Source organism: Zosterops lateralis, assembly GCF_965231275.1.
Source record: "Zosterops lateralis genome assembly, chromosome: 2".
Classification (NCBI taxonomy): Eukaryota; Metazoa; Chordata; class Aves; order Passeriformes; family Zosteropidae; genus Zosterops; species Zosterops lateralis.
In genome coordinates, this window is record NC_139763.1 from 28051035 (window position 1) to 28063629 (window position 12595).

Sequence of the window (12595 nt, forward strand, 5' to 3'; positions counted from 1 at the left end):
CTTTACATACGTGTCCTTCTATATGCACATTCCACCTTCTCTCTGCAATAATATTTTTTTGGTCCCTTCACTGGTTTTACTTATTTGTCATCAAGCTGTTAAGAAATTTATGGAGTACTTCATAAAAGTGCTTTCTTGTCTCCTAATCATCATTCTTCTTCTTTTCTTTAAGAGTATGACAAATTTAACTTGCCATGTACATAGCAGTGGTTACTACTCCACTAGGACCAAGCCTTGAAGGTATTCTATACTCAAGGCACAACAGAATGGAGCTTGGATGGCTGTGGACTTCCTGCAAAAAACTCCCATGGAGTCCAAATGCAATAGTGCAGTGAAGTTGCAGAACAGTCAATCCAACACAAACATCTTCTGGCCTACCACAAGGAGTCCTGTACCATAAGGCATTAAAAAAATAGTGCGAGAACAAGTGTTTTGAATGCACAATGTGACTACTGCACAGGCAGTGACTGGAGGGATGTCCATCACATGTGACTTAGTTGTTCTCTATGCTGATGGACAGTGTAGCCCGGGGCTTTGACCAGTGCAAAATGTGTTGGGAGCTCAGCTTCCCAGTGCTGTCACAGGCTGAGGTCTGGCTTTGGAGAACAACTCCAAGAGCTGCCAAAGGGGAGCCATCAGGCAGGTAACTGGTGTGGATGATAACATCCAGCATGTGACTCTGTAGCATTCCCTGGAGTCATGGCTTTTTAAGAACAAAATCCAATGGACTCCAGACATGTCAGGTATGCTCAAGGCCTCATCATTGACAACAGCCCCATTGACTTTGTCTGTGTTTATTAAGTGAAAGCAATGGAAAAGCCCAGTTCTAAGCAGGACCTTGATGAGGTTTTAAGGGAGCTGGCAATACCAGGAGAGAGAATAGGAGAAGGTGAAGCTGTGCCAACTGTGCAGGATAAATCCTGGAGATAGGCAGCATAGCTCCTCACAAGTTGCCACCAACTCATTTCTTCCCCTTCCCCTGCTTGTTCACATCTGCAGCCTTAAATTCATAGTTCCATAACATCTGCTTCCCTGTCCCTTGGTGTTCAATGCTGCCCCTCCACCAGAGGAAAGGCCTTGCTGAAATGAATTAAAGCTTCAGCACCTTGCCAAAGATGCCAAAGAAACAAAAGGGCTTCCGCAGCAGTTTAGGGAAGAGTCAAATAATGACTTCCCAGCTCTGGCCCAGAAAAATGTGTCACACACAGGGGAAAAAGAAAACATGCAAGTGATTACAGTGCAGCAGACACAAAACGTTTACATCAACAGTGGCAAATAAAAAGCAGCCCTCAGTGTCATGTAGGATGGGTGCTAGACACTGAAACCTGAAAGGTATTTGGTTCAAAAAAACGCATGGGGGCCCAGCTACCCATCACTTGATTATAACACTAGAATATTATCTCAGCTTCTGTGAAGTAGGACAGCACGGGTGGGTTACAAGAGTCAAAACAGATGACAAAGTCTTGTTCCAGGGTTTCAGCTACATGAGAAGGGACAGATGTCAGCACACAGATATAAATAATCAGGAGCCATGAATGGTGTATGCAATCAGGAGTTTATGAATGGTCTGTTCATTGGATCATTGGCTCAACAGCTAAATTACTTATTAAAAGAATGCAAATTTTATTTTTAAATTGTACCGGTTTATGACCTTTAGAAAAAGCAACTCCCCAGTTTTTCTGAAGTCTAGCTTATTCCTGAAGGTCAGATACTCAGCTGAACATGAGCACCTCCCAGAGAACAGACAAGGGCAGCACATCTTCCCCCAGTGACACTCCCATTTGTGATCAGTGAGAATATTTCAACTTAAGTTAAAACTTACCACATTGATGGCAGCAAGGGGCAAAAAGCATTTGAAAATCATGTTCACAGTATTTCCTCCCTTCAAACTGCAAACAGAAAAAGATCTGAGGATTAGAGGGATGAGGAACATGACAACATAAATGCTGTGTGTTTCCAGATACAATTAAGTATTTAAACATGAGGGACTAAGCAAAAAAAAAAACAACCCAGACCATTAGCTAAATGTGCTAGGCATTACATCCTTAATTCACCTATTAGCTAGCTTGTAGTGTTAATAGCATACCATTTCTCCAGTACTGCTAAAAGTGTAAGGCATTTTCTGTCACTCATTTACATCACAAGAGACGTTTGAATTTTGACAGACTACTGAAACTAAAGCAACCAAGCACATTCTGAGCAGGAAATTAGCTAACAAACAGCCTTGGCCAGCAGGAGGGGGGAAGCATTTTTCCCAAAGCTATTTGATGTCTTCCTCTCTCTACATTTCCTGCCAGAATGACCCAGCATACCAGAGGAAGCACGTATGGTGGAGGTCGGGGTAGGAAGAACACCCAGAGGCAGAAATTTTTCCAATTTATGGAGCGGTTCAGCCAAAACATGAAGGGAAATAAGCCTTTTCCTTCATGATGCTTATTTCATAGAATCATAAAATCATTTAGGTTGGGAAAAACCCTTAAGATAATCAAGTCCAAATATTGAGCAAAAGTTCACTACATCAATCAAATTAAACTGATTTTAAGGGATTTGAATTTTATCACAGCTTAGGTAAGTTCAGCTACAGTTCAAGCTCTCATTGAAAAAAAAAAAAACAACAAACCCATATGGAATAAAAAGATTCAGCAGCACTGTATTAGTAGCTTACCCAAAGAATATGTAAAAACGTAGGCAAATATGTGCTGAAATGAAGGGAAACATTTAGATACCTTCAGGCACCATTATTATTAGACACAAACGCCAATGAGCATGTCAAAACCATGTAGATGATATCAGGTATGCTACAAAATGTTTGGATTTCAATGTCTCAGTTTAAACAGGGGAACAAGGAGGACAGCAGGAAACCTTGCTCCTTTCTTTTTACTGGGCCTAAGACAAAACCAAGTGAATAGGATAAAATACTACCCACAAAGATTTTGTGCACGGACAGAAAATACAGAAATGTGTTTCAAGGTTATCTGTTGCATAATATGAAATTACAAGGATCAAATACAATATAAATATAATAAATACTCTTGCAACTGGCAGGATAGGGATCTAATAAAACATTTCACTAGATACATATGGTTATACAATTCCTGTGCCCAATATGAATTGCACCTATTAGGAACAGAAAGACATTAACTCAGTACAGACCTTTTCAGAAGACTCTGACAGAAAATTATCAAGTGCTATTCCAGTGTAATACACTAAAACAGATTAATTTTTAATTTTGGCTTTTAGAAAAATAGTAATTGAGAGGTGCAGGGCTATGACTTTCTCAAGGAGCAATGGAAATTACTGGTTCATTGTGAATTGTGTTTGCTTCCTGCAGGATAAAATCCTTTTCAAAAAGAAAGAAACCCAAAAGCTTCCTGTTCTGTGTAAACAGGTGGTCCAATGGGGGCGCTTAGGTTTGCTTGAATTTCAAAGCCACCACATGTTGATCTAAACAGACCAAACAGGTTTTCTTCCCCTCTTGTTTTCATCAGGCAAGTTGACTTCCATCCAGTCTTGTTTATATTTTCAACCTCTCTGCTCCTTTGTTCTGCCCTTTGCAGATGACCCAGCAGTTATTATCAGAGAAAGCCCTGAGCTTCTGTAACAAGTCTTACAGTACACAGAGTTTAAAAGCAAGGTCAGGGTTTAAAAGCACTGTTGTATGCTGAAGGTCCATGAGGTAAATGGCTCTGCAAAAAACATCTCACTGTCAAATAACCTCCAGCTTACCTGCATGTTCTTAGCTAACTTAAACATGGAAAGTCATGCACAAAAACTGAGACCTGAGAGATTGTTTCTCTAAGGCAGCCTTTGATAAAAACCATTTTAAGAAAACACTCGAGGTACAACTGGAATAGAAACAAACATGACCATCTGTTCTGCCATTAGTATAGGACTGTGCACTGCCACCTGTAGAGAAATGGTACAACAGCAGCTCAAGGGAATACACACCTTCAAGGTGGTGGAGTAGAAGCAGACCAGAACTGCTACCACTTCACACCTAACAGCAAAGAATGAACCTTGGTAACTCTACTGGAATATGCTTGTGCTAATTTCTGTTTAGATGGAGTGCATAAAAAAACTTGCTAAAATGATGTTACTGAGCAAACGGGAACACAAATCAAATATATCATACCCAAAGTTTCTGTGCAACATTAGGCACACAACTCTCAGGAATCCAAATTATCATTTCTAACTCAGGCTCAAGAGGTCATCCACCAAACTCCTGCTATGCTGTGCAGACTCTAAGCAGTGGATGAGGCACCACTTGTGCCTGTGAGTGACTTGGCTGCAGTGCCAGACCACAGTGAGCTTTGCTGATTAGGGTGCTTGCAAGGCAGCCCAGAGATAAGTCCTGCAGCACAGGAGACCTGGCTGTTCCACCCCCACCCATGGAACACAGCGGGAAGGCTTATCATGGCAGCGTTTGACAGCAAGTGTGATAAGCAGCTTAATGACTAACTGGGGGAACCCTGCAAGGCTTGCAATAGGCAGGGGAACAATATTTGTCTTCCTAATTGCTAAGAGCTGGAAATCATTTCCAAGACATACTAGCTTAGCTAAACCAGGCACAGAATAAACACAAGCTCATGCTGGGCAACCAACAATGTCTGCGTTTACCCATGGGAACCTGCTCTGAAAAACACATTACCTGGCCACACCTCCAAACACATCCATCTTCTCAAAGACTGCATTAAGCCAGTCTGAGGAAAATGTCCTTTCTGTCTTCTCCAGTCACTGTTTTTCTTGACAGTGATACAGATTATCTCAAGTCCTCTGAGCACTGTCAGCCATTCTTGAGCACTCATGAACCTAAGCCCATCTTTTACCTGCTCAGGGCTTTCCTTCCTCTCACAGAATCACAGAATGGGTCAGGTTGGAGGTGGGGTCATCTGGTCAAACCTCCCTGCTCAAGAAAGGTCATCCTAGAACACACTGCACAGAATTGCATCCAGATAATTCTTAAGTATCTCCAGTGCGGGAGACTTCATAACCTCTCTGGGCAACTTGTACCAGTGCACAGTAAAGAAGTTCTTCCCCATGACCAGGTGGAACTTTCTGTGCATCAGTTTCTGCCCATTACTTCTTGTTCTACTGCTTGGCCCCACCAAGCAGAGCCTGGCTCCCTCTGCTGACACACTCTCTTCAGATAATTATATACATTGATGAGATCTCCTCTTGAGTCTGAACAGGCCCAGCTCCCTCAGCCCATCCAATGTTATTTTACCTCTGTAATAATTATGGCAAGAAGTGTCTATCCTAACTGAAACTTTCCACTTTCTATCTAACATTTCTCAGGCTGCCCAGCCTGAAAAAAAACCCAGCAACATTAGCCAAAACATGTTTAGCACACAGTGTTATTTTCATTCCTGGGGCAATCTACTGGCACTCACTTCTGACTTACTGTCCCTGAGAGCAGCATGTTTCAGTAAGAGAGTGCTCAAAGACCAATCATCATGAATATGAATGTTAACAAGGTAGCAGCAGGGAGCAAAATGCCTACATCCAGTATGTCTAAGCACCACTAGGATATTTGCCTCTGCCACTGAGATTCAGGTATGGCCACCCATGAGCAATTGACAGACTTCAACATTCCTGAACTAGGTCCAAAAGTAGGACTTTTTTTCTGCTGTAGTCTACCCTAGAAGGCACAGGCTGCCTAGAGCCTGATTTCCCAAACTTTTATCTTTAAGGACCATTCAACTTTCTGAAAGATGTCCCTGGGATGTCTCACTGGTTTTTGAGTCAGAAAAAGAATGAGTAAGTATTCATTATTTAGAGAAAATACATTTTATTGGTTTAAGACATTTTTATTAACATAATTACAAATATTTTAGTTTTGAAACGTTTGTATCACTTTATATTTCCTCAGGTCTTAACATGTCAGAATGGACTCTTCACTAAGTCAGCTCAGTATATATTAACAATTGTAATGCAACTTGTTAAGTATCTAGGGGGGGTGTTCTTTTGTTTCTATTTAATTAATTCTGCCTTGCAGCTCACCTTTTGATGTCTTACAGAACACTAGAGGCTGATTTACTACAATTTGTGTAACACCATCCCTAGAGCCTTTTGATCCTCAAGCAAGGTGTGAAAAAGCAAATCCCCAGCAATCCCCTTAGCCAGTCTCTTTTACAATCCACACTCCTCCCTCAGTCTCTCCTCATCACCACGTAACATGCCTTTGTAAAATTAGAAATGCTTCTGTGGAAGATAAACTATTGTGCTCTTGCCAAAGGATGACACCTGTATGTGAGAGCACAGAATTGTTCCTTTTACACTCTGCTCATTTTCCTTTTCACATCATATGGCACAAATCCTGTAACTGCTACCCTAAGATGGACTGTAAGCTACTCGAGCAGGGCCTTATCTCTCTGACAGTAATTCCCTGTCTCATACCATCTATTGTTCCCTATACCAATCACTTTGTATTTTATGAACCAGTCTAGAGCTTTCACTAAAGCCACTTTGTGCTGAGCCACATTCTGAATTCCCGCGATAGGGAAACGTAAAAGAAAATGAAACCTACATCAAAATACCCTCCAAAGCTGAGGCAGATCAACATGGAGCTTAGAAATATGAATGGAATCACGTTTTAACTCCTGAAAGTGTGTTAAGAACTGATAATTTTGAATGGTCTGGACTGTTAAATTTAAGAGTTGATCTTACACTGGCCCTGTCTGGTTTGAATCACAGCATGCTCACATACAGATCATCTCTCTTCCAATGCAAAGCTGGACTCACTCAACTAGCAATAAACCTCCTATGGACCACAGGATGCTGGGATTCCCCTCTATATGACTTTCTCCCCTAAGAAGCATGTTTTCTCTGTATTTCTGGTATGATACGTCAGATTCACAGATTTCAGGGAAAAAAATTTGCACTGAGAAAAAAATCTCCAGGAGTTTTTCTCTCAGTGCTGATAATACTAAGGTCTCCATTTAAAGAAGGTTATATACATTGATGCCCTCCAAATTAGCACAGAAATGCTTCTAGGATTTTTTTCTCCTTTACTGGGCACACTCTTTCAGAGCCCAGATTCTCCCATGGGACATTCTAAGCTATCCACCTGCCAATAGCTACTTCTGCTATGGGAATGAAGGCTCAAGAGGGGGTATGGGAACAGGAGGGGTCCTCTGCCCTGCTTACCTCATAGAAGAGCCCTTCAGGGAACTGCTGAAAGCACTGGGCACAGACGAAGCACTGCTCGTGGTACAGCTCACCATTGCTGTTGACAATTTTCTCGGCAGGGGCAAAGCCCCCCCTGCAGCGCTCGCAGATGGCGTTTGCAAGCGCGTTCGCCATGTTGCTGTAATTAAAAAAAAAGAAATAGAAAATTAACCTAAATAGAGAACAGCACTGGTTGTGAGCATTTCCCAACCCCCCCCCACACCAGGCCAAATGGCATCAACCTAATGCTAAGCTGCACAACACAAATTTTTCAATGAACTTCATGGTTTGTGGCCTCTCCTCAGAAATAAAACTACCACTTCTCCCTGCTCCCTAACTCTTTACAAACAAAATCCCTGTGATGTGCTCTAATTAATTAAAAATCCCGAAGAGAAACATTGTCATGACAGACACATTTACAGGCTTTTTATTATGAAAAAAGACAGGCAATTCAAAGTACTATAAAAATTATGAAACACATTAAAATTACTGAAAACAAGGCAAATATTAATGATTGAGGACTGGCATCACATAGGAAGATATAAATGATTTACTGTAAACCAATTCCTGATTCTAATATATATATATATATGTAATGGCATTAGTTTAGAGCTCTAAATAAACAATGTGAAAGAGTGTGCAGGATCTAGTCTGGAAGATACTAATGAAAAACAGAGTAGGTAAATAAATATCCTTTATACGAGCTCTGCATAGCTTGAAATAATTTTACAAATTTAGTTTGAAGTCATGGGATTTTTGATTGTTTGTTAGGGTTTATCTCAGGGAGCCCAGCTCATCATGTGCCAGCGCCAAAAGGGAGGGTGGGAATGCTCTGGCTGCCCCACTGCAACCCACACACTGGCCAACACAAGCTGCCAAACCTGTGCCAGGGATGCAAAGAAATACTGAAACAGCAACCTTGGTACCTTCTCAAAGGCACAGGACCAAAAAAATGGCAGCATGGTAGCTGTCCACATCTGAGGGGAGACAGTACAGCTGTGTTTCAGTTAATTAAGGGCAGAAAAAGGCCCTTTTGATTTTTCCTTTGCAAACATTTTGTCACTCATATCTAGACTCTCAAAGCTCTGCCTTTCAGGAGCACTCCTCTACCCTAATACCATGTGGTAGCAGAGAGAAAATATGGTCTAGTTTTATTACAATCAGAGGTCAGCTGACAAAACTACTGACTCAAAATGTATCCGGAAGGTTATTGACAAGTGACATTATTTGAAACATATGTGCATGCATGTACACATTTTGATACAGCTGTCATGCTGTACTTGTAAGTGCAGAGCCTGCAGTCCTCTGCAAGATGCCAAGCCTTCCTTCTTATCCTTCCAAGTGGATAAGACCTTTGGCTTCCCACCATGTTCAACAGGAATTGAATTCATTCCTTGCCCACCATCCAAGCAAACACCTAGCACGTGGTTCAAAATGGAATGTGTTTTATCTATTTCTTACACTGTCTCATAGAAGAGTCCTACACAAGGTCACATCTGACATGTTATTATTAGCAGGTACTTTTTTCTCTCTCTCTTGATCTTTGCAGATGAGGAAAACAGTAACTGCAATCCAAATATCCACTGCCCTCACAGTGAAAAAAGTGAGCAACTGTCAGATGAAGATCAGATGCAGGATGGTCTAACCCATACATAACAGACAGACCTATGGACAAACTGCAGTGACTACACACATAAACTGATCAACTACAAAGCTCACCAGTGGTCTTCATGAGCTGTGTATGTATCTGTGGGGCAAAACTTCAGTCAATTTCCCCATCCTCCTTATCAATCTAAATGAAGAATAATCACAAGAGAAACCAGGATTTTTCATCATCACTTCAACAGTGCTCGAGCATTAAGGATGTTAGAGCACTGCTGAATGTAAAGTATAATCCAGGCAAAAACATGAAACAAAGTTCAAAACCAAATAAAAACAAAATTTCCCTCTTCAGGAAAATGGGCTTCATTTTGAAACAGGTCATATATGTAAAACTTAGTGAATTATGTAATACTTCTGCATTAATGAAGCAGTTTATCCATTTTCCCAGAATAACTGGCAAATAACCTGAAGGCAGAGAGACTACTTTACAAATTCCAACACCATTTTTACTGCTAATAAAAATTTCTGATGCAATTAATGATGAAATTTAAAGTAACAATTCAAGTTTTAGTTGACAGTTACAACTGGCAGTGTTTCAAGCAGAACAGAGGCAAAGGTTGGATGAGAGAACAGCTTGCACAGCCTGAGCCTCAGATCTCAGATAATAAAATACATTATGTACAATACACCAATAATGTCATTGCAGTTACAACCCGTAGCTGAACAGAATGAACTTACAATCTTGCATAAAAGTCACAAAACTCTTTGTAGAGTTTTGTTTCACTGTGCCTACGTTGCAATTTGGACACTGGTTTCTCATCTTCATTTCCTGCAGAGTTGTGAGCATCAGGAGTGACCTTGTACACAACCTCTTGATCCTCTGGGATGGGGTACGGCTGAGCTCTGCGCTGGAAGTCCATCTCGCTCTGACTGCCTTCCCGGGTGTATATATTCTATACTTATACTGCAAAGAAGCTGTAGGCAAAGTCTGCAAGACAATATGCTGGACTTCCCCTTGTTGCAGCGAAGTGATTTACTTTCACAGCTCCGTGTCATGTAGCTGGAGCTACTCAGCACCCTGCTAGAGCTTCAAGTTAAAAGTTCAGTGGCAGGGCTGTGAGCCTGTCGCACTGAGATTTACTGAGGCTGGCTGTGCACAGAGGAGAACACTCCCCTGCCAGGCCCTCATGTAAACTCGGATGCTGGAAAGGGTCTTTGCTGCTGGCTGCTGACAGAAGTGGAGAGCTGTGGTGTGAGTAACTTATATGAGCAAATAAGTTCACTACCAAACTTGTCTGCAGCTTCTTTCTGCTGAGGGGGTGTGGAGGCAGAGTCTAACAATATTTTATCATGGGTAAACCAGCAGTGGAAAGCAGGAAGAGAAGACACCTGTGTCCAGGTAAATATTGCTTTAATGCTATAATGTGTTAATTACATTGTAAAAATGGCCTTTAGTGCTCCACTTGTGTCCTCTAAGTCATATGTGTTGAATTTATCTATAGGTGTCTTTCCTCTTGTCAGTAGTTCAGACAAGGGGTAGGTACAGGCAGGTAGTTTGATTTCTGTTGTGTTTCTCAGGCCATTAGTGAAACTGACAGGCATGTCATAATGGACAATATATGAAGGAGGGAAATCAAAGCTTTATTTCCAGTGATGTGCTGCATTTAGAACAAATATCCAATATAAGAACACTAACTGAAGTAAGACTTGCAGCTAATAATTACATTTCTTCAAGCTCTCCCTATTTGAAGCACAGTGTTTGTGGCAGATGTGGGATACTTGCCTTCCTGCACTTTTTAACTGCAGAAAAGGAAGGCTTTTGGGAAGCTCTCCTGAGTAACTTTTGTGTTGAACTGTCTCAGCCTTGCTAGCAATCAGTTGAACTACAGAATTGCAGGCACTTTATACTCATGACACACAGCATGCTGGTAGCTGAAGAACCTGCTAGTCTGTGAGGGGGCATGAGGAAGCAGAGGATGACAAGAAGGAGATGAGTAATGGGAACAAATAGAGAAACTAAATCAGAGACATAGAATCATCTAGTTTGGAAAAGACCTCAAGACCACTGAGTCCAACCATTAAACTAATACTGCCATATTCACCACTAAACCATATCTGCAGGGATGGTGACTCCAGTGTTTAAAACATTTCCATGAAAAAATTTGTCCCAATCGCCAATCTAGACCTCCCGTGGCACAACTTCAGGCCATTTCCACTTGTCCTGTCACAGGATATGACAGAAGTTCCAGCCAAGGCTACAGTTTCTTAATATACCTGCACCCTCCTAGGGCCTGCCACAGAGGGTCTGGTTGAAGATGGGTTTTGGCCATATATCTCAGCAGCAGCTGGGACAGCTTTGCTCAGCAGGAGTACAGCAGCCGACACACCCCTGTCCATGCAGGCCTGAGCTTGCACACAGCCACCTTCCCACAGCTCAGCCAACACAGTCCTACTGCTGCTTCTGCTGACAAATTTGTGGAATGGGTTTGGTCAGTGTCTTTCCTTCACTTCCCCTCAACAAGGAGCAATCCCCTAGGCAAGCTATTTCCCTGCTTATTTGCCTGTCTGTAGGTGTGATTATTCACCGTATGCCAGAGCTACCAGGAGTCACAAGTTTTAACAGGCTAAGGAGGCTGCACCCTCACCACTGACACAGCCTGGCTGCAGCTCAAGCCCTATTTTTATCTGTCATGGGGCAAACTCCAGATGAAGCAATGCTCAGGCTGTAGCCCTAGGCCACAAAGATCTTGCCAGAGCAGCACTGCAGTCCTGGAACAAAGGGTTTCTGCATTCTCTGGAGCATGAGTGATGAAAAAGAACTGTCTCTGCCAATGGACATGCAGTTATAGTGATGCCAGTTTTTCTTCTTCATCTTGCTTACCAAAACTTTCTGCACAGGTCAATGCTGAGTTCTCTGGGTATAAAAAACTTCAGCAAGACTGGCTGCAGTGGACTAAAAATGCTGATTCATCCAGGATTAGTGCAGGTGAACGAAGCCACTAAGATAAGAGAGGCTGACTTGCTCTATCTCTTCCTCTTATCATTATTTTCTCAACAATTTCCCAACTCTTTTCCTGTATTTTGTCCCAGATCACAGATGATTCCTGGAAAGATGCTACTGCAAATCGAAAGTGCCCTGTAAAGTCTTTCTCCTGGTGGACTACTCTTGCACAGATCTGAAATCCACAAATGACCAATGTGGCTGGAAGCCACTTCTGCTGCCTCATATCCTCTTTGACCAACAAGAAAACATTTGCTGGCTTCTTCAGCTTGCTACTGTACAATCTTTTGCATGGCTGTAGCAAAGCAGGTAGTACAGTGAGTTAGTGCAGTAAGATGTCCATCCAAAAAGCCTGGTTTTATCTTCCTAGTTTTTTTCAAGAAGTCCTTCAAAGTAATAGGACTCCATATGTGCAATAAGTAGAAGCTGCCTGGTTCTCCAGTCATATTACCATTTCTGCTAGTGGAATGACTCCCAATTTCCTCCATTAAGCAAGAAAGGAGCTTGACAGGAGTTTAAAAAGGGCCTTTATGCTATGGAAGGAAACACAGCTTCTACTGTGAAGGTCTTGTAATCACAAATCCAGAGCAGCTGGCTATCTTTCTCTTTTCTGACATTTTGCAGGAGGCATGCTGCCAAGATCTGAAATACATTGTTAAAAATACACCGCATTTTCATTAGGGAATTCTAGGTTTACTCTCAGGTGAAGCTGTCTCCATGGGGAGTGAGAAGTATGTAAGGGGTTGTTTTGCAGCAGCAGCAGCTCCCCAGGGGCATTCTCTGAGATATGGGACAAAACATACCAGACTGTTGTTAAAGATGCAG

General features: G+C 41.9%; 1 protein-coding gene across 8 annotated transcripts in view; it reads right to left on the minus strand.

Annotated features, from left to right (window-relative positions):
* The window catches only part of LIMS1 (LIM zinc finger domain containing 1), a 68260-nt gene that overhangs the window by 9653 nt on the left and 46012 nt on the right, over positions 1–12595 (minus strand). For 6 of the 8 annotated variants that reach the window (XM_083855675.1, XM_083855674.1, XM_083855677.1 and 3 more), the window contains 2 exons: positions 7147–7306; positions 1823–1889 (listed from right to left, as the gene is read on the minus strand). In XM_083855675.1, the coding sequence (XP_083711801.1) occupies positions 1823–1889; positions 7147–7302 (223 nt within the window). In that variant the 5' untranslated portion in view covers positions 7303–7306. Of the gene's footprint in view, positions 1–1822; positions 1890–7146; positions 7307–9507; positions 9760–12595 lie in introns of those variants that run through there. The other 2 variants (XM_083855679.1, XM_083855678.1) reach the window with 2 other exon arrangements.